The sequence below is a fragment of the Leuresthes tenuis genome, unplaced genomic scaffold, assembly GCF_036924035.1.
Source record: "Leuresthes tenuis unplaced genomic scaffold, fLeuTen1.0.hap1 SCAF_8, whole genome shotgun sequence".
Taxonomy (NCBI): Eukaryota; Metazoa; Chordata; class Actinopteri; order Atheriniformes; family Atherinopsidae; genus Leuresthes; species Leuresthes tenuis.
Window position 1 is genome coordinate 33,627,582 of NW_027325362.1, and position 22,515 is coordinate 33,650,096.

The 22,515-nt window shown below is 43.4% G+C and overlaps 1 protein-coding gene across 2 annotated transcripts in view; it reads left to right on the forward strand.

Moving 5' to 3' along the window:
• Positions 1–21,197, forward strand: part of vps8 (VPS8 subunit of CORVET complex) — a 68,117-nt gene extending 46,920 nt beyond the window's left edge. For both annotated transcript variants that reach the window (XM_072391547.1, XM_072391548.1), the window contains 15 exons: positions 814–870; positions 2,696–2,778; positions 3,211–3,295; positions 3,956–4,054; positions 5,053–5,142; positions 5,236–5,282; positions 5,373–5,517; positions 8,466–8,555; positions 12,616–12,792; positions 12,868–12,949; positions 13,154–13,236; positions 14,349–14,429; positions 15,037–15,206; positions 17,736–17,904; positions 20,142–21,197. In XM_072391547.1, coding sequence (XP_072247648.1) covers positions 814–870; positions 2,696–2,778; positions 3,211–3,295; positions 3,956–4,054; positions 5,053–5,142; positions 5,236–5,282; positions 5,373–5,517; positions 8,466–8,555; positions 12,616–12,792; positions 12,868–12,949; positions 13,154–13,236; positions 14,349–14,429; positions 15,037–15,206; positions 17,736–17,904; positions 20,142–20,267 — 1,584 coding nt within the window. In that variant the 3' untranslated portion in view covers positions 20,268–21,197. The remainder of the gene's footprint in view (positions 1–813; positions 871–2,695; positions 2,779–3,210; positions 3,296–3,955; positions 4,055–5,052; positions 5,143–5,235; positions 5,283–5,372; positions 5,518–8,465; positions 8,556–12,615; positions 12,793–12,867; positions 12,950–13,153; positions 13,237–14,348; positions 14,430–15,036; positions 15,207–17,735; positions 17,905–20,141) is intronic.
• Positions 21,198–22,515: the final 1,318 nt, after the last annotated feature.

The following is a 22,515-nucleotide window of genomic DNA, read 5'->3' on the forward strand; positions in this document are numbered from 1 at the left end:
CAGCAGTGATAGATCACCCCAAAGCTGCCAGGGGCAAATATCACTTACTATGTGTCCATGCTGAGTACTGGCAGTAACAAATGAACACATGACAGGGCTTCTGCCTGGTGCAAAGCAACAGTAGATCGGCCCTGTTATGGAAGTTTTCAATCGCTTCCTTCCTAATACCTCTGATGAGCAATGAAATAGAGAAACTTACTTTTTCTGCCAGCCGGCCAAGCTTTTATTCTTCGTTGCAAGGAAAAAGACCAGTCAGTCCACACCATTCAGCAGCAATGGTATGAAAAGATCCAGACAAAAGAAATACAGTGCATTTATACCTGAGGTGGGGGCTTTGTTCTCCAGAGGGGGGTAGGATGCAGTCTTGATGATAATTAAGAAACGGGAGGTTAAAACAATTATCTTGTCTGAGTGTTAATTAAGAGGTAAATAGTTTAAAACAATTAGCGTGTCTGAGTGATACAAATGGTTAATGTGGATTGGAGAGTCTGTCTGTCCTGAGACATAAAATTTACCATCACAGCCCTCACTGTGTGTCTGAGCTCCTTTATGGTTCATACTCTATGCTGCTCCAGATGTTTGTGCATGCTCTGTATCTTTCACAGCTGCAATGGCCCACAGAAGTAGTTCTGAACCGAGCCAGGGAAGCAGACTTGTTCTATTTCACACTGCTGTGTTACTGCATCACATAGAACTACAACAATACTCGGTCCACCTCAGCTCCAGCCCATATTTCAGTACGGTGGAGGTGACCAGGAAGTTTCAGCCTCTCTGGAAATGTGTGGTGTTTAAAGGACTCTTCCTGTCTTTCAGGTGCTGGAGTTCCTGTGTTGCCCAGACGATGACTCTCGACACACTGAAAGACAGCAGGTTGAAGTATAGAGATCCTGCTCTCTGCTCTTTTTGCATACATATTACAGCATCATTCTTTATTTATTTATCTTTAAATGTTCCACTTAAAATGATCTGAACCAAAAGTGTTATCAATCATGTGAACAGCATGAATATTATTATGGGTGCAACCAGGCTTTCCTGACCACAAATGAGTGATTAACTATAAATGTTCAGCAACTTCAATTATTAGCTTTTAGGTTTAGCTGGAATTATATTACAACAGAAATGAAATAAGATTGAAAAGGTTGGAGGAAGTTCTGGATGGTAGAAGTTGGCAGCATCAGCAATGAATGGACCAGACTATTCAGGGGCGGGGGTGAGGAGACGAGAAGGCTGAACATAGAGAACGGATCACACAGCAAGCACAGAATGCTGAGCAGCTGAAATCTGGGATTCAGCAGGAATTCAGCTCTGAAAAACTGCAACAATCAGTGTCCTCAGTTCCAAAAGCATTAAAAAGTGTCATTAAAGGAAGCTGAAGGAACAACTTTCACTGCATCAAATTCTAGATTTGTTCTATTTTCTAAATACAATGAAGTTGGTCAGCGAAGGTACTAAAACTCATTTCTTTGGACTTTTAAGTAAAGATTCAAATGAACTAATTCCAGATTTGTTTGGTCTTGGAGGACTGGATGATTTTGATGTTTGATATCAGGTCATTTTCAGTTTCTGACTGGTTTCCCTGTATGTTGAGACTCCTGAATACCTGAAGGGGTTTCATGTCACATAGACGGAAATCACTTGCATTGATTCATTTGAATAGTCTTCTCATTAAATTGTGTGTTCTGGCAGGCAAACTACCATAAATCCAAGTGTCTCCACCTTCTAGGCTGTAATTTACTACTGCATGTCATTAGTAAATGCTGACAGAAGATACTTTGTGTCAGGTGCAGAACCTTAGTAGATCTTTTTTTACACGGCGGGGCCTTATGTACATGTTGCTACTCAGTCTGTGATTGGGAAACATTTCAACACACACAACCAATAGCAGAAAAGGTGGAAAATGTTGCAAAGCAGAGAGCTGAAATGATGCTCTCACGCGATCATCCAACAGGGCAGTGTTGTGTAAACAGCTAGTTTTTACCTGCTGTGCTTGTTAGGTGCAAATGTTCCTCCGCTTTGCTCATATCCACCCGCTGCTACTACGAATCAGCAGCACTTCATAAGAAGGAGCGGCATGCTGTCACACTGCTGCTGGCTGAGTGATGACGCTGATCAGCTGGGAGTCAGTACGAGTAAAGTGAAGGACTTTGAAATCTTTGTTCTCTCACATGTAAGCATACATCGTGCTTTTCAAGTGTATTCCATCAAAAGATGAGCAAAACCTCAGAGAACTGAATGACTTTTACTGATGCAGCCACAGAACAAATGCAGAGGTTTACACAGCAGCTTCCTGTGAGCTCGCAGTGTGGGATGAAAACTTTGTGGGGGCCATTTCAGCTTCAAAAGGACAACAGTTCATTGAGCTTTTTGGGTCCAGAGGTGGAGAGTCAGTCACTTTGTCTCGGTCCTGTTGAGCTGCATTCCACTTGTGTTACATCGGACAAAAGGCAGAGAGATCCATCCCACAAGAACGTGCCTTCAAGCAGTCACAGGATTTAAATGTGTCTGCTTTAACTGGACATATTTTTATCTGTATGAATATTTCAATCCTCTTATCTCCAGCTTCTGTTTTACATCACCTCCATACTTATCCTTGTATATTAGCATAGTCCCCTCAGATTTGTGTCCCATTGAATTTATTTAAACACAGAAGAAGAAGAGGAAGAATGTTCTGACACTTGTTTTTACCTGTTGGTAGGTTCTGCTGGAGCTGTTGCAGGTCGGGGGTGTGGTCCAGTTTAATGAAGAAAGGCTGCTCACTTTAGCAGAGAAAGCCAAGTTGTGAGTAGCTGACTAAAGCCTGTTGCATTTGAATTTGAGATTTATTTTTTAGATGTTGACATTTTCTATGATCACTTCAACTTATTTCTGCTTCTACAAGCTCATGGGGTTCACTTATTTCTTGCCACATTGCTTCTGTTTTTGTTCCATAGACAGTGACACTGCAACATGTCATGTGTTCAATTTAACACCTGCTGAGGAGCTGATGATCTTTGATGTGTTCTGATACATAAAACTTCTAATTGAAAGAGGATGAGGACTTTTTTTTCACAACATTTTTCTAAACTAATCAGCCATAAGATTATGACCATGTTATCCATACTAAAACACTTTGGTTACCCGAGCTGCTCGTGCAGGGATAAAACATCATGATGGATAATCACAGAGCATGTGGTCATTTACTGCCTTTCTGTCTCTCATGCTGCCTTCCAGCTACCAAATATGTGAATTTCTTTACGAGAAGAAACATCTGTATGAGAGGATCATTGACTGCTACCTAAGAGACCCCCTCCGCAAGGTATGGTGATGTTCTGATGTGTGTGCATTTCCACATTAATCATGACCGGTAGCAGCAGCAGCTGTAGTCAGTCTCAGACTAACTTCAACAAGCTGCAGGTGCTCCCTGAAATTAAATCTGAAGAAGTGAGCTTTTAAGTGACGTTTTCTGGGGAATTTTGGAAAACAAATTAACAGAATTATTACTTTCAAGTAAACACAGCATTCATTTGAACTCATTAGCTCAGTTAATTTTTTGAGTTTATAAAATATTCAATTTCTCAGCGAATTGAATCCAATAGAAAGAGTTGAAACAGTTTTAATTCAGAAAGTATCTGACAGTTTTTCCCATCTGAAAGTACGTGTATGGCATGTGTGTCCTCACTTCTGCTGGGACAAACCGAACGTGAGCTCAGAGGGCTTACACGTTATTCTGAATCTGTCACCTGGGAAAATAATCATTGAATTCATGACAGTGGTTGTGATGTTGAGCTCTGATGTGAAGTTTAGAGCTGAGTCAGTCTGTGTGATGTGAGGAAGCTGATGACTGAACCTGTAGAGCCATAAAACCTTCGACATGCAGCAAAGCTGCTGGGGCCAGGGCCCAGGCTGGTTCAACCAGCCAAGGCTGGGTGTGTGTTCAGACCACTGACGTGTGTGTGTGTGTGTGTGTGTGTGTTAGTGGGAGATCTTCACCTACATCCACAATCTTCTGTCCATGCCTGGCTACACTGATGAGGAGAAACAAAGAGTCAAGATCAAAGTTATGCAACATGTCCAGGTCAGTGCATTTCTCCACAGACACCCGGTTCCTGCTGCCCATCTCAGCCGCTCATCATGAGGCTGAGTGAGGTAGGAAGGCTGGATGGGAGAGACAGCTGAACATGTTCAGGATTCAGGAGGCGTCCTGAATGTTCTTTTGTTGTTGTTGATTGAGGGAATTCTACATAACGTCTGGGAGCTGCTCTAAGATGTGGACTGGTCACATCTACCTTTACACGTGTACAGTTTGAGGTGCTTCCCCAGACGAAGGAAGGGTCTTTAACAGATCCACGTTATCAAATCATACCAAAGGGCTGTCCCACTGTAAAGGGCCCTTCAAAACACCAACAATTCTTTGTACAAGTCGACGATGCTGCAGAGAAAAGAATAATCTATGTCAGCACAGTATGCATATGTGTTCCATCAAACTACAGCAAAGTGTAAGATGCCAATATAAATGTGTGTTGGGCAGTTAGATAACAACCGCGTCACATTTTCAGCTGCGTGTCATGAGTGTAACTGACAGCGCGACCGTTACCGTGACATTTGGCTCTTGTTAGGACTGTTCCATTATGTTTTTTTTAAGAAAAAGCAGGTACTCTTTTCTAGCCTAAGAAGGAGGTGACTTGGAATGACCCCTCCTACGGAGGAAGCTTTGAAACATACCCACAGATTTTCTATTGGACAGAATATCATTTCTCTGGTCATACATCTCTCACTTGAAACTTTCCATAAATGAATACAAGTTCACCCGCAGCACTGTGAGAAAAACAGGATGCCACTCGTGTGTTTTGGCATACCTTTGGTGGAGTCGGGGGGGGCTTTCTGTCTGCTCTCAGGTGTTCAGTTCAGTCTTCTCCTGGCTCTTTATGTTTAGGTCGTCAACTATAGGATTCCTTGACAATTTGAGCTAGAAAGCGGTCGAGTGGTTTCGTCTTTTTTTTGGTTTCATCCTTTCTATTTTATTATTTGCATGAAGACATTCTCTGAATTTGAACCTGTATCATATATTCACAGGAGCTGGTGAGCCTGGACCCCAGCAAATCAGCTGACCTTTTGATGTGTCATTTTGCAGACGAAGTGCATTCAATCGTCTCTGAGCTTCAGGTAGGGTTAGGGTATAAAGCTGTTCTTATGACAGCTGTGTGCATAAAGATTAAAAGCCCACTTTTAAAGATCCCTCTGTCTGTGTCTTTCCAGGATGACCAGCTACTTTTCAAATTCCTCAGCTGCCTGTTGGAGCCTCGGTATGGTGTTCCGGCAGAATTTCTTACCTATCCCCTTTGTTCCTGTCATACGTTTCATCCTCGTCGTTTCCTGTCTGCTCTGTTTTTCAGGGAAGGACCTCATTCTGGGTCCATCCTGCCTCTGGAACGTGACCTCCATGAGCTTCTGCTGGACTTGTTGTGCCACTTTGACCCCCACCAGCTCCTGACCTTCCTCCATTCCTCCCAGCACTACAGACTGGAGGAGGCTATACAGGTGACATCTGTGATACCCATGCATTAGGTCTTGAGAGAACATTTTCATAGCAAGGCTTTACCAAACACAGAGTATGTGGCCATTCCTATTTGAGATCTCTTTAAAAAAGACATTTCTTTATGAATTGTTTGTTTTTTTCCCAGCCTGCAGGGTGATGGACAGAAAACACTCCTTCATCTGCAAATCAATATATGTGCAACATAATGCACATTGTATATAATGCAGAGTCATGTATTGAAGACACTGGAGAACATTTTAAAAGCATTTGGTGTGAAGTTAGTTCAAACATTTTCACACGAGAACAACTTGTTTCCATGTTAGTCTGAAACAGAAGTGAGGAGCTAACTGTTTCAGTCCCTGACATAATAAAGAATAACAGGGATGAGCACGCTGCTGTTGCAAAGCTATGCACTTCCTGTTAGTCATGATACAGAGCACGGAAGTAAATGTCTGCAGTGCATGAACACTAATGTTTCATTAGTTTTATTACGCAGCTTCAGTCTCCTCTGATTTCCAGCCGAGACAGACGAGGAGAAATGATCACGATCAGATTCTTTTCATCAATTTAAACCTGCATGTTGACAAGTTCAGCAACGGAGCCGAGCAAAGAACCAGAGAGCTGATCAGTTATTACTGACTGATAGCAACAGTGAAGCTGACTCTGCGTCTGTCTGTCATCCAGGTTTTTTCTCTGAGCTCTCTGCAGCAGGAAAATCAATCGGAGTCTTATTCTTGTCCCATGTCTTCCTCCCACACTTTTTCTTCTTCCTCACATTGCGTTGTCTTGGATCTCTCTGCTGACTCTGCCATGGAGTTTATTTTTGTAAAGGCAAAAGTGTGGTTTATTACCTTGTCCAGTAAAGCAAACAGTGTAGTGCCAGGCAGGAAACTGAAGACGGGAACTGCGGTAACTCAGCCCCAGGACGCCCTTGGGCAGTTTCAGGCCTTGGAATGAGCTTAAGAAAGGGTCAGATTTGCAAGGTCCACAAACCTCTCTAGTGTTGCTTCAACACTCAGTGGGTCTACATGATGAGATTAACTGGATTACAGCTACAGTTGGGTTCTGCTCCTTATCTGAGGGTAATTATCCTTGGATATATGGCGGTGAATGAATGGAATCACTGGCACAAAGCATGTTATACCCCGGTACCATAGGTGGCGCTGTCCCCATTTCAGCTATCGCTAATAGAGCCACTTCCTGTTGACGTCTTCACCACCAACAGCAACAAACTCAGGCATTCAGAAAGATGGCGAACGCAGAGCGAGATGAAGCTGCGTCCCTCTACATCTGTGATGAGCTGGTTATGGCACAGACGATGCACAACGGCGCATTCTCCATCATGTTGTTTGTTTCTTTCTGACGGCGGCGACAACAACAGTAATATCGTCTCCTTTGGGTCACGACCCCGGGAAAAAATCTCGAGTATGCGAAGAATGCAAAATCCAATTCACCACGTGCGTCTCCGTCTACATGCACGTTTAGTGTGATTATGACTTATATCTGGGTCTTAATCCGATTGCGAGTAACCTGATTCGGTCTAATTTTTAGTTAAACTAAGGTGTATACATGAATTTAATAATTCAGTCTTATTGTAATTTAGCCATTAATCCGATTTTTACAGTGCCATGTAACCCCACTGAATGTAGCCCTTTTAACATAGGGATTATTAGTTATCAGGAAAAAAAAGATGTCCTCATTAGAATAGAATAGAATAGAAAAATACTTTATTCATCCCCCAGTGGGGGAAATTCAAAATTAGTCAAGTAGCTCAAAATTTGTTGTTTTTTAAAAATATTTACAATGATTGTATATTAGAACAATCACACTAATAATAATACTACTTATAATAATAATGATAATAAATGAATACATAAATAAATAAATCTGAGAAAAAACATCAATGTCAGCAGTCACTATTAAAAAGCTCTTATGGCTGTGGGGACAAAGGACCTCCTGAACCTCTCAGTCCTGCAGCGCAGTGAGATGAGCCTCTACATGAACGCACTCTGTTCCTCTTGTCCTTCACACATACTGTGCACAGAGAGCTGACATCATGGTATCAGCCTAACTAAGTTGTAGCTGCAACATAAGCTGCGTCCACAACTTTAACAACACAGGCTTTTACTTACCAGTCCTGAAGAAAAGGTGCCAGGTCTGTATCAGGGTAACGTTGGCTTGCCAGGACCTGTTGCTGCTTCTGTCGGTTTGGTGACTTTCCACACCATCTAGTACTCCAAACAGTAAAATCCAGTCTGTCTGAAAAGTTTCTCAGTTGTATATCTGAGCTGTATAGTAAATACCGGTAGAGGGTTTTGATTTAAAGTTATAGATATTGCTTTTTTTCAAAGAACCCCTTTACCGTTTTTCAGTTGAATTTCTAATGTTTAAACATGTTTAGACGAAGAGCACCTTCATATACCCATTGGTGTGTATATGTGCATACAGTCTGTCATGAGTTGATATGATTATGGATATGTATGGCAGGTTTGCACAGAGGTGTCGTCGTCGTCCTTGGTACATAATATCATGGGAAATACATGTAATGCAGTACAGAGCAAATCACAGAGGCATAAGTTCATACAACACAAATAAAAAACACAAGCAATCATAAGAAAAGATCAAATGTAAAAGAGTGCAAAGAAATAAGTACACCTTAATGATTCATTACAGTTCATTCCACTGTTTCTTTGTAAAAAAAAAAAAAATTCCCCCAGACATGTAAAAACTGAATTGTCTTCTAAGGAAGAGATATATTTGCCTAATGGATATGCAAAACTCCACATCTGAGTCATCAGGCAGCGGAAATGTTCTGTCCTCCTCGCCTTGTCCTTGCATTGTGAATATCTGAGTATTTTTAGTGGTACCCTGTATGAGTGCACGTGCTCAGCCCTTTGGTCAAGCTAAATCTTCTCTTTGCTGTCCTGTCTGTCCATGATTGTCTCTTTAGATAACAGAGAGGCATGGCTGTAATGAGGCTACAGCCTACTTGCTGGAGAAGAAGGGAGATGTTCATGGAGCATTTGCTGGTCTGTTACAGGTAGCTATGACACACCCTGAAGGCCATCCTTTATTACATTGATCAATAAACGAATTATTCCTCATTTCCCACACTGGCACATAGATAAAGTTAAAATACAGCTTTAGTAATGAAGAATAAATGCACATTTAGATACATTAATACAGTCAATAAACATAAAGGGTCTGCTACAGCTGTCCTCTGTGTGTCCTCTGTGTGTCCTCTGTGTGTTCACTGTGTGTTCTCTGTGTGTCCTCTGTGTGTTCTCTGTGTGTTCACTGTGTGTTCTCTGTGTGTCCTCTGTGTGTTCACTGTGTGTCCTCTGTGTGTTCACTGTGTGTCCTCTGTGTGTCCTCTGTGTGTTCACTGTGTGTCCTCTGTGTGTCCTCTGTGTGTTCACTGTGTGTCCTCTGTGTGTCCTCTGTGTGTCCTCTGTGTGTTCACTGTGTGTCCTCTGTGTGTCCTCTGTGTGTTCACTGTGTGTCCTCTGTGTGTTCACTGTGTGTTCACTGTGTGTCCTCTGTGTGTTCACTGTGTGTCCTCTGTGTGTCCTCTGTGTGTTCACTGTGTGTCCTCTGTGTGTCCTCTGTGTGTTCACTGTGTGTCCTCTGTGTGTCCTCTGTGTGTCCTCTGTGTGTTCACTGTGTGTCCTCTGTGTGTCCTCTGTGTGTTCACTGTGTGTCCTCTGTGTGTCCTCTGTGTGTTCACTGTGTGTCCTCTGTGTGTCCTCTGTGTGTTCACTGTGTGTTCACTGTGTGTCCTCTGTGTGTCCTCTGTGTGTTCACTGTGTGTTCTCTGTGTGTCCTCTGTGTGTTCACTGTGTGTCCTCTGTGTGTTCACTGTGTGTCCTCTGTGTGTCCTCTGTGTGTTCACTGTGTGTCCTCTGTGTGTCCTCTGTGTGTCCTCTGTGTGTTCACTGTGTGTCCTCTGTGTGTCCTCTGTGTGTTCACTGTGTGTCCTCTGTGTGTCCTCTGTGTGTTCACTGTGTGTTCACTGTGTGTCCTCTGTGTGTCCTCTGTGTGTTCACTGTGTGTCCTCTGTGTGTCCTCTGTGTGTCCTCTGTGTGTCCTCTGTGTGTTCACTGTGTGTCCTCTGTGTGTTCACTGTGTGTCCTCTGTGTGTTCACTGTGTGTTCACTGTGTGTTCTCTGTGTGTTCACTGTGTGTCCTCTGTGTGTCCTCTGTGTGTCCTCTGTGTGTTCACTGTGTGTTCACTGTGTGTTCACTGTGTGTCCTCTGTGTGTTCACTGTGTGTCCTCTGTGTGTCCTCTGTGTGTTCACTGTGTGTTCACTGTGTGTCCTCTGTGTGTTCACTGTGTGTCCTCTGTGTGTCCTCTGTGTGTCCTCTGTGTGTTCACTGTGTGTCCTCTGTGTGTCCTCTGTGTGTCCTCTGTGTGTTCACTGTGTGTCCTCTGTGTGTCCTCTGTGTGTCCTCTGTGTGTCCTCTGTGTGTTCACTGTGTGTCCTCTGTGTGTTCACTGTGTGTCCTCTGTGTGTCCTCTGTGTGTTCACTGTGTGTTCTCTGTGTGTCCTCTGTGTGTTCACTGTGTGTCCTCTGTGTGTCCTCTGTGTGTTCACTGTGTGTCCTCTGTGTGTTCACTGTGTGTCCTCTGTGTGTTCACTGTGTGTTCTCTGTGTGTCCTCTGTGTGTCCACTGTGTGTCCTCTGTGTGTCCTCTGTGTGTCCTCTGTGTGTTCACTGTGTGTTCACTGTGTGTTCACTGTGTGTCCTCTGTGTGTCCTCTGTGTGTCCTCTGTGTGTCCTCTGTGTGTTCACTGTGTGTCCTCTGTGTGTCCTCTGTGTTTTCACTGTGTGTCCTCTGTGTGTCCTCTGTGTGTTCACTGTGTGTCCTCTGTGTGTTCACTGTGTGTCCACTGTGTGTTCACTGTGTGTTCACTGTGTGTCCTCTGTGTGTTCACTGTGTGTTCACTGTGTGTCCTCTGTGTGTCCTCTGTGTGTCCTCTGTGTGTCCTCTGTGTGTCCTCTGTGTGTTCACTGTGTGTCCTCTGTGTGTTCACTGTGTGTTCTCTGTGTGTCCTCTGTGTGTTCACTGTGTGTCCTCTGTGTGTCCTCTGTGTGTCCTCTGTGTGTTCACTGTGTGTTCTCTGTGTGTCCTCTGTGTGTTCACTGTGTGTCCTCTGTGTGTCCTCTGTGTGTTCACTGTGTGTCCTCTGTGTGTTCACTGTGTGTCCTCTGTGTGTTCACTGTGTGTTCTCTGTGTGTCCACTGTGTGTCCTCTGTGTGTCCTCTGTGTGTCCTCTGTGTGTCCTCTGTGTGTTCACTGTGTGTCCTCTGTGTGTCCTCTGTGTGTCCTCTGTGTGTTCACTGTGTGTCCTCTGTGTGTTCACTGTGTGTTCTCTGTGTGTCCTCTGTGTGTTCACTGTGTGTCCTCTGTGTGTCCTCTGTGTGTCCTCTGTGTGTCCTCTGTGTGTTCACTGTGTGTTCTCTGTGTGTCCTCTGTGTGTTCACTGTGTGTCCTCTGTGTGTCCTCTGTGTGTTCACTGTGTGTTCTCTGTGTGTCCTCTGTGTGTTCACTGTGTGTTCACTGTGTGTTCTCTGTGTGTCCTCTGTGTGTTCACTGTGTGTTCACTGTGTGTCCTCTGTGTGTTCACTGTGTGTCCTCTGTGTGTTCACTGTGTGTCGTCTGTGTGTCCTCTGTGTGTCCTCTGTGTGTTCACTGTGTGTTCTCTGTGTGTCCTCTGTGTGTTCACTGTGTGTCCTCTGTGTGTCCTCTGTGTGTCCTCTGTGTGTTCACTGTGTGTTCTCTGTGTGTCCTCTGTGTGTTCACTGTGTGTTCACTGTGTGTCCTCTGTGTGTTCTCTGTGTGTCCTCTGTGTGTTCACTGTGTGTCCTCTGTGTGTCCTCTGTGTGTCCTCTGTGTGTTCACTGTGTGTTCTCTGTGTGTCCTCTGTGTGTTCACTGTGTGTCCTCTGTGTGTCCTCTGTGTGTTCACTGTGTGTTCACTGTGTGTCCTCTGTGTGTCCTCTGTGTGTTCACTGTGTGTCCTCTGTGTGTCCTCTGTGTGTTCACTGTGTGTTCACTGTGTGTCCTCTGTGTGTCCTCTGTGTGTCCACTGTGTGTTCACTGTGTGTCCTCTGTGTGTCCTCTGTGTGTCCACTGTGTGTTCACTGTGTGTCCTCTGTGTGTTCTCTGTGTGTCCTCTGTGTGTCCTCTGTGTGTCCTCTGTGTGTCCTCTGTGTGTTCACTGTGTGTCCTCTGTGTGTTCACTGTGTGTTCTCTGTGTGTCCTCTGTGTGTTCACTGTGTGTCCTCTGTGTGTCCTCTGTGTGTTCACTGTGTGTCCTCTGTGTGTCCTCTGTGTGTTCACTGTGTGTCCTCTGTGTGTCCTCTGTGTGTTCACTGTGTGTTCTCTGTGTGTCCTCTGTGTGTTCACTGTGTGTCCTCTGTGTGTCCTCTGTGTGTTCTCTGTGTGTTCACTGTGTGTCCTCTGTGTGTCCTCTGTGTGTCCTCTGTGTGTTCACTGTGTGTTCACTGTGTGTTCACTGTGTGTCCTCTGTGTGTTCACTGTGTGTCCTCTGTGTGTTCTCTGTGTGTCCTCTGTGTGTCCTCTGTGTGTCCTCTGTGTGTTCACTGTGTGTCCTCTGTGTGTCCTCTGTGTGTTCACTGTGTGTCCTCTGTGTGTCCTCTGTGTGTCCTCTGTGTGTCCTCTGTGTGTTCACTGTGTGTTCTCTGTGTGTTCACTGTGTGTCCTCTGTGTGTCCTCTGTGTGTCCTCTGTGTGTTCACTGTGTGTTCTCTGTGTGTTCACTGTGTGTTCTCTGTGTGTCCTCTGTGTGTCCTCTGTGTGTCCTCTGTGTGTTCACTGTGTGTTCTCTGTGTGTCCTCTGTGTGTCCTCTGTGTGTTCACTGTGTGTCCTCTGTGTGTCCTCTGTGTGTCCTCTGTGTGTCCTCTGTGTGTTCACTGTGTGTTTTCTGTGTGTCCTCTGTGTGTCCTCTGTGTGTTCACTGTGTGTCCTCTGTGTGTCCTCTGTGTGTTCACTGTGTGTCCTCTGTGTGTTCACTGTGTGTCCTCTGTGTGTCCACTGTGTGTTCACTGTGTGTTCACTGTGTGTTTTCTATGAAGACCCTGAAGGAAAGACTGTGCCTGCTCACTGCTGAGAGTGACCGTGAAGTCGCAGGACGAGCTGATGAAGTGGAGGCAGACAGGCATTCAGTGCTGATGAGAGTAAAGGATTCACTGAATAACATCATTGCTTTCTGTCATCGATGCTGTCAGAACCTTGACCAGCAACAAATCAAGGTGGGTTCTGTGTGTGTGTGTGTGTGTGTCACAGTGGGAGAGTTTCTAACTAACTAATGTTTCTTCTTTGCACAGGTTTTATGTTTTCCACTTCTGGACACTTTGATGGCATCTCAGAAAGAAGTGAAAGGGCTCAATGCCAAACAAACCTCTGAGGGTGAACAGTCGTTTGTGTGCTTATGTGGAACACACACACAATCTTATTTCGATAACTCTGCTGTGAATACTGAGATGTTAACTTGCAATTATGGGCATTGCCTCCCCTGGTCTGAAGAAGCGAGAATCTATTGCACAGTTTTATCAGTGACGGGAATGCTTTGAGTGTTCTTATTAAGATATCAGATGTTTATGATATTCATAGGGCTGAAGGAGATGACGCTGGAGGTTCTCAACTGTATGAGCAGCTTTATCTCCCTTCCTGCCATCATTCAACACATACTGCAGGTCTGTGTGCAGCAAAACTTTTAAACCAGTGCAGAGTTTCTCAAAAATTCAATGTTTTATTGAAAAAAAAGAGACATGATACACACAATACGATCAGAGCTACAGCAGCTTACTCCCACAATGGTGTGGCGCATTCTCGAATTAATTACATAAGTAAAAAGCCTACGTTAATGGATGAGACAACTATGCCTTCCAGCTGTAGATCTGACAGTCATCATGGAAGTACATCTTCACTAGATGCCAGAATTTATCTGGAACCAGGGTAACCCTAACCCTAGCCCTGCCAGGTGAGAGGAATAATGCTGGTAACTGTGTTACCAAAATCTGTCAAAGCAGCAGTGTGCCTTTATGATTTCACATGTCACAGCTCGGCTTGGTTCAAACAAACTGAGCTTTGAGTCAGTCTGCCCAGTTAGTGGGAGTCATTTGAGCTGGTCTGAGATCCTTCAATCAGGAAAGCCAGCGAATGGCATCCACCCACACCAGACCAACTCCTTGTTTTTGGTGCTATTTTCTTGATAATATCAGTGTGTTTTCTCTTGTTCTTACTGAAACTAAATTAAATGTTGGATCAAAGGACCCATAACATAAATAAAGTAAATATTAAAGAATACTTACAAACCAAAACACATGAGGGAGATGGGAGCCGTGGCCAACTCTAACAAAGTGGGCCGGCAAATCCATTCAGCTCCCCTGACCTCACAAGTGGGGACGAACTGTGTTTTATAAAGATTTTTGCTTTTTTTAAATAAAGATTTACTATATTTACTATTTCCAAAAGCCATTATGCTGCAGAGCTGATCACCTGTTTTAAAATAACCATTGATTGTTCCTCATTCCAGAAATCTGTTATTTATGGTTATCTGTGTAAGATGGAAAAGATGTTGCAGAGCAACCAGACTCTTTTGGGAGCTCTTTGGATAGTTTTCAACTGGAATAAACAAGCCAGTGGCCCAGAGTCCGAGCTGCAGTCCATGTCTCTGCACAGACTGCATATCAAGCAAATAAATATGAACATACTGTGTGCTACTTTCTGTCTTTAATGAACTGACATTATTTGGAGCTCTAATCTTGTGGTCACATGTTGTTCTGCCTGCCTGCTTGTGTGTTAGGACCCAGTCTATGGCAAAGGAAAGTTGGCAGAGATCCAAGGCCTCATTCTGGGTATGCTGGACACCTTTACCTATGAACAGGTGAGCAGCGTAGGCGATGTGCTTGTGTTTGCATGTGTGGACACGTGTGAAATTAGAGCAGTGCAAGTGATCATTTGTGACATAATCTTTGCATGTGGACTTTCACCTTCTGAGAGATTGAATTAATTTGTTGTGGGATGTATCATGATTTTTGAAACACGTTTTGTGTCTGCATGGTGCCTTTTATATCATTTCAACTTAATGCACAAATGAAATGTAAACCCTATATTTAATTGATCTCATGTAAGATGTATATTGGTGCACTTAATACAGTTCACTTTTATTTATATGATGCCAGGTCTCATCAGTCTCAGGTTGGAGCGGAGTGGCAGCTGGAGAGAGAATTTTTAACAATTGTTAATCAGTGTTTGAGGACGGCCGTTTATATTTCATTAAACTATTCATAGATTACTTATAAATGTAATAAAAATCAATAATACGGGGCACCAGCACGTCAAGAATATCAAGAAGTAAACAGTAGGTACTAAGATGGTGCAAGTCATTGACGTTATTAGCTACCTCCTGCAGGATTCGAACAAGGCGTAATGGTGCACATGCTGTTTGGTGAGATGCCGTCTGTAAAATCACATGAAAACATCTCTTTCAGACTTTACTTGAAACAACCACTAATCTTCTGAACCATGATCTCCACTGGTCTCTGGCTCACCTACGCTCTGCTGTCACAAGGGGACTCCACCCACGACAAGACTACTGCAACATCTGCCTGCAGCACTACAAGAGGAGGCAGGATTCATCTGAGGAGATCATTGTGTTCAGGTAGCACATGCTGGGGGTTTTCTGGTTTTCTTTGTCTGCATTATACACTCGCATGTCCCGACTGGTGATTTTAAGTGTAAACTACATTCATCCATCCTTATACAGCCATCAGGCGACCGATGGGGCACACCCTGGACGAGTCAGTCAGTTCATCACAGGGCCAACACAGAGAAAACCAATCATGCACACTCATTCCAAGGGCCAGTTAAGAATCACCAGCGAACCACCACACTGCAAACTGCAGCTGATTTCAGTGTTCTGAATTAGGTCAATTCACTAACTACTGTGCTGTACTTGAGTTACTGCTCGATACATCCGTTTACCTCAAACTTTGGGAAATCAGTCTTAGCCTCTTACATCACAAATAAAAAGAACCACCACAGCCTCAAAGTTACAGTGTGTAAGAGCTAAATCTATGGATTTCTTTTTTTTTTATGAAAAGCTATTATTCATTTAGTCTGTAAAATGCTTTACTGCATCATGTTATATTTGTATTACTTTATCATAAACCCTTTACATCTAAATCTATTTTAAATGGGAGAACAGCCATATTGCCTCCATAAAAGGCATGACAAAGAGGAGTATGATTCAAAGTACGACAATGATGAAGAAAGTGGAGGAATCAGCTGCTGGAACGGCTGTTTGTGGTTATTACATCGTATTTATTACATTATGCAAGACCAGACAAAGGCATGTGCACTGACCACATTGAAGCGGAAGCATGATGAGATGAAGCAGTTTCAGGACAGGCAAAGGCAGAAAGTAAAAGTAAACCAGATTAAAATCACTGACAAAGAACAGACCTTTGGAGTGATGCAACTTTGCTTTCGCTCCCATCGACAGGTCATTTAGGCTACCGACACAGATGCACCCTGACGTGAGAGAGTAGGTGGACATTTGAGATGGTTGCTGTCTCCTGTTTGACCACAAGATGTCCACATTTATTACACACTGCTGCTTTAGCAGCAGACATCCTTCTTCTTATTTTCTTAAACAGTGAAGTAGAACAAAAGTACAGTAAGCATTATCAAGTAGTTTGCTCGCACTTAACTCCTCCTTAAATCCTGTGTTAAAGTCCTGATCCAGCCTCATTTCATCCAGACTTTCCTGTAACCTTAAAAGTGTCCTGATCAACAGTTCTCCAGCTTTCTGAAGCTCTTTCACAGTTTTTCTGCTTTTTCCCTCATCTTCAGTCCTTGTTCCTGAGCATTTTCAGAGGAATGTGTTTTTTCTTTGTTCAGCCACTTAACTCTGACCTATGAACCATTCAGGCAGGAAAAAGGCTCCTAACTCAAGGGATGAACCAGTGTTGTGTCGACACAGAACAGACAACTTAGCAAAGAAGCCATTTTAAACTGGATCTTTAGGCACTTTGTTACTAGCAGCCTGTCACAAAGGCACATCATTTGTTCCCATTTCTTTAGCTGCATCTATGAAAAACAGCAAAGATAACACAGTTTGACAGACAGAAAATAGGATTTCTGCAGCAACAAGGTGATTCCCAAAGAGCTATTAGCTGAAAACTTGGCATATCTCAGCATGGTGTGCAGTGTGTCCTTAAAACATTTGAGGAAACTGGACAAGTGGAGGACAAAAGAAGAAGTGTCAGGCCTAAAAAACTATCTCCAGCAGATGAACAGGATCTGAAAGTGATGTCCTTAAGAAAGAGGAAAAAATCCAGCAAAGACCTGACAGGACCTGAGAGATGCATCTGGACCTTCAGCTGATCCATCTACTGTTGGCCCAAGCCTCATCAGAAATGGTCTCCATGGAAGGGTGGCTGTCAAGAAGCCATTCTTAAGGAAGGGAAACAGGGAGAAAAGGCTGAGCTATGCCAAATGACACAAGAAGTGGACTGAAAATCAGTGGCAACAGGTCTTATGGAGGGATGAATCCTCCCCAGAGCCTGGACCTCAACATTATTGAAGCAGTGTGGGATCATCTGACAGAGAACGGAACAAAAGGCAGCCCACATCCAAAGAAGAGCTTTGGGATGTCCTTCAAGAAGCCTGGAGAACTATTCCTGAAGACTCCTTAAAGAAATGACAGAAAGCTTGTCTCAGAGGGTTCAGGCTGTGTTGGAGAATGAAGGAGCTCAGACCAGATATTCACTTTAAAGCTGCTTAGAACTGTACTTAGAATGAGGCCTGGATTAGGATATTTGTACATTTCTGTACTTTGTTGTCAACCATTGGCTCATAGACATTATGAATGAGTGTCATGATGAAGCTTAAAGACAGCAAGTCTATGAATGTGCTGGAATGGTGTGTTGGTCTATTTCTTTTTAATTAACCTGTAAGTTTCTTTAGTCTCCACTGACCACTGGGCTTCTTACTATAGCTTGTGGGCAAGTCGAAGGTTTCATTCAGCCTGCCACCCTAATGGGCGTGACATGTCGCCCGTTAGCTTGTTTATTCAGTCAGCCAGACTTTTGCTATTTCCTGAAACATTTAGTTGCAGCTTCCATTTTTATCATCACTCTCTGGAACAAAACTTAATAACGTGACTGAGAGATGTGTGTTTTTCCAGCTGTGGCCACCTGTATCACTTGCCATGCCTGCAACAGAAAGACTGTGGATGGGGCTTTGCTTCAGAGCTGCAGCAGCAATGGAGGTGCTACAAGTGTTCCTCCAGTCATGGAAGAAGAGGTGGTCCTTCCATCAAACCAGACAGAGGCTGCAGCACATCCCTGGCTAAGGTTCGTCCGTTTGCACTTACAAGGAGGGAAAGCTGAGAAAATAACTTTTTACACTTAACCTACTGTCACCCAGTACCATGATAAATTGAATTGAGTTAGATAATACTATGTGGATCCCAAAAAAGGAAATTATATTGTTGTTGTATAAATGAAACTTTAAACAGTCATTGTGTGGGGCTACTGCAGTGAGCAGGGATGACTTCCTGTACCGATCTGTAGATACTCTGTCATCCAGGACGTGCTAATCTGAATGCTGTACCAGCTGCACAACACAATGGACAACTCTCCACACCCTCTACATATGGTTGCAATGATGAAATTTCCCAAAAAAATCCAGAAAATTTCCATTGGAATTTTGGAAATATTCCTCCACGCATTAAAGGGCATAGCTGGCATTTTTCTGTTGAGTAAGGCAACAAAAAACACTAATGTAATGCACAGATATATAGACTGAAGAAATGGAACAGTCTTCAAAATACTTTACAACTAATATATAAAGTTTTTAATGGTAACAGAAAACTGTCGAGCAGGAGGCAGAAGGAACGGCATCACATCTGAGGTAGCTGGCACCGTGATAAGATAGCCTCTCTAATGGAAGGGTGCTAACTAGCTTACATTTAGCATATCTAGTTTACCACTCAGCTAGCTACTGTATGAAAAGGTTTGGATTTAATAGTTGCTAGTTAGATTTTAACACCATAGATCAAATATATACTTCTTAACATCATCGAGGCTTACTTGACTTTCTGTAGTCTTTGGGCTCAAATGTGTGGCTTCAGTAGTCTGTCTGGGCTATGGGCTCAAAAAGAATAGCTTTATTAGCTCAGAATTCCATAAATGATCTGTGCATTTGATGGAGGAACGCACAATGGATGTAGAAGGTGTGGCTCAACAGTCCTGCAGTAAGTAGTGTGCCTGTGATTGAGGAATAGCTGAGCGCAGACAAATGTATTTTGTGAGCGTATCAGCTGTACCTCAGCTTGCATATAGACATGCTCACATATCAAACCAAAGCAAGATAAACTACTTACCTGTACCCGTGATGAGAAGGTTTTGATAGACATCAAACAATGAGGAACAATTTCGTCATATTTTATCCAACACGGCAAAAACAATGTGATTAGTTATTTCATTAAATTAAGTTATCATTTACTTAATGAGGAAATGTGACAAATGCAGAGCGACATATCTATTCCTGATTGAAATGCAAAACTTAAGTAGGTTAAGTAGATGTAGTTTTTTACAGTGTTAGCGGGTCGGAAAGAGCCAATCAGCTTGACTTCCTCCCAGCCTGTGATTGGTTGAAATTGTGGCACAAATATAACGCTGTTCCAAGTTGAGCGTTGAGAGAACCGAGCAGAAACTTTACACAGCGAGCAGGTGTGAAGGCCTATAGAAAATTATTTCTGCTCACAATACAGCTGATACGCTCACAAAATACATTTGTCTGCGCTCAGCATGTCCCACAGCTTGCCCAGCAAAGAGGCCCAAATATAACACCATACTCACCTGTTGGTTTCACAAGAATCTGCAAAACATGTGACCAAAACATGTTGGCCAGGCAGGTAAACTTGAGCTGAACATCCCTCACAATGGGTGGGTGAAGTAGCGCCTGTATAAAGCTGATATTCCCAACCTGTCAGTTAGAACTGAGGAGGCTCTAGGGTGAGAGATGGAACACCTTCAGGGACCAGAAAGGGAAGTCCAGTTGCCTTCTTTTCAAGCTCCCAGAACTTCCTGTGTTGTTAATTGTTGCAGCAAGGCTGAAGAAGCCTCTGACTGAAAACGCTTTGTTGTTTAATTAGAATAATGTGCAGAATGTGTGCACTATGTTGCAACATTCTTCTTTGCACTAACAGCTCTGGGGGCTCCAGAACAGCCCCAGCACAGAGCCAGGTAAAAAGAACAGCAACCTTTTTTTGTCCAGCTTCTAAAATTTGCACTGTTTGTGCTTCAAACACTCGTGCTACAACACTGAAACAGCACTTTTCTCATTTCATACAGAGACTTATGGTGATCTGGAAATTGCTAAACTTGTCAGTGTTCTGATTATATTAATTAAAAATCCAAAATGACCTGGAAATGAATGTGTCATGTGACAACATAAAATAGAGCCACGCTTCACTGCAGTGTAATACAAGATGTACATTCTTTATGGTGTACCTTCACTCATTGAATGGAGTTGTTTAAGTGTGGGAGACTTTTAATTGTTTTGTTTGAATCTCTCTCTCTTGCAGCTGTCCATCCTTTCAGAAGTGTCCCACTGTCAGAGCAGTGAAAAGACAAGGTTTCTAATCCCACCCCAACCGGAGACGGAGAGTTTACTCCTCACACTTTCCCCTCCACCTCTGTTTGAAGAATAGCACATTGGCGGGTTGAAGATCTCATTTTTCCTCAAGCTTCTAGCAGCTGAAGACTTCAAATGTCTTATGTGATTGATCTCATTGTCCTTGAGCATTCTACATCAGTACAGAAAGCATTTCCTGTCTGACGTGGTCATATAGTTGAAACCAAAGAAGCTACATTTTAATGAATTTTCATGCTTTTAAAAGTGCACCCTTCTTTTGTGAATGATACATGATCTGTGAGTGGATACATTTAAGATGAAGTTACCTGCTCTTTTTCACGTATGGCTACATGTCTAATTACAAGAATATTCTAAAGTGCAAACAACCAAACATTTCCTGCCAGTGTCGCTAATTATTCAAGCAGTCATTGCACATGAGAGTGCTTCAGAAATATGCCATCAGAGACTCCGGAGGTAGGTCAGCCGTCTGTTGTTTGATGGTTTGATCCTGAGTGTCCTTGTCAAGACACTGAGCGTCTCCACGTGTTCATCTATGTGTGTATGATGGGGAAAGAAGGGACGAAAAAAAGCTCAAACAAAAACAGCTTTGTGATGTTAGACAACACCCTCCCATGGGAATTTTCCAACTTGGGGATGGCGGCTGTCTACTCTCCGGTCTGCCTCCTTCCAAGGAAGCTGTAAACAGACAAGTCTGTTTTAATACCCGTCATTGTAAGGAAGAGGCAGTTATTGAGAGGGTCCCTGGAATAAAAAAAAAAATCTAGCTGTCAAACTTCAGGTCAATTCAGTAATGCTTCTTTAATCCCGAAGTGGCATTATGCTGCTGCTGTGTAAATCCTTGTTAAATATGTTATTGTTACTAGCAGCGTCGCCTCACCTCACAGCAGAGGGTTCCAGGTCCGATCCCCACCCAGGGCCTTTCTGTGTGGAGTCTGCATGTTCTCCCCGTGTATGCGTGGGTTCTCTCCGGGTACTCCGGCTTCCTCCCACCGTCCAAAAACAGCATGTTAGGTTAACTCTAGAATTGTCCTTAGGAGTGAGTGTGAGTGTGTGTGGTTGTTTGTCTCGTTTGTCTCTGTGTGGCCCTGTGATCGACTGGCGACCTGTCCAGGATGTACCCCGCCTCTCACCCGATGACCGCTGGGATAGGCTCCAGCCCCCCCGCGACCAGACCAACGGATTAAGCGGGTATAGAAAATGGATGTTATTGTTACAGCTATACAACAAAATAAAATATTATGAAAATATAATCGGCTGATAAACATGTGGCAGAGAGGAAGGTGTGGTAGAAACCTTCAGAGGTCTCCATCAGTGGGTTGGGCTGTTGTTTCTGTAGCTTAGCAACAACTCAGCTGATGATGTCACACACAGCGTCAGCAGGTAACTCAGGTGAACTCTCAGCAGACAACATGGACAGAAACTCACAGTTCAACATCTGGGCTGCAGAGACACTCCTTCTCAGTGACATGTCCAGGATTCCACCATCTGTTGTTAACCAGCTCTGTAATCCTCCTCCTTTACTGTTACCGCTCTGTCTGCAGTCTCTGTCTGCCCGGATAGTCTTAAAGCTGTGTAATTCAATTAAATTCAATTCAATTTTATTTATATAGCGCCAGATTACAACAATTGTCATCTCAAGGCACTTAAGTAATATAGTCCAATTCAAGCCAATTGGAATTCAATTCATTGTAATCATAATCCAATTAATTCATATAGAGCTAATTCAAAAAATTAATATCCTAGCTAAGGAAACCAACAGATTGCACCGAAATGTGTCTTCAGTCCAATCTCCCGTCCTGAGCGTGCCTGTGGCAACTGTGGAAAGGAACGACTCCCTTTTAACAGGAAGAAACCTCTGGCAGAACCAGAACCAGGAAGGGTGGCCATCTGCCTCGACCAGCTGGGGTTTGAGAAGACAGAAAAGAGGGAAAAGAGGGGGGAAAAACACCATAACGCCATTCAAAGGATATCTGTTGGAACAGGGAAACATAGGTTAATAACCACAATAATGTCACATGTACATAAAATCAATTTTGAAATTAAACAGGGGGAAAAAGAGAGCAAAGTGAGGAAAGGTGTGACAGATGAGGTCCCCCAGCAGTCTAAGCCTATAGCAGCTTAACTATGGGATGTTTCAGGATTACCTGAGCCATCCCTAACTATAAGCTTTATCAGAAAGGAAAGTTTTAAGCCTAATCTTAAAAGTGGAAAGGGTGTCTGCTTCCCGGACTTTTACTGGCAGTTTATTCCACAGAGAGGGGCCTGATAACTGAAGGCTCTGCCTCCCATTCTACTTTTAGAAA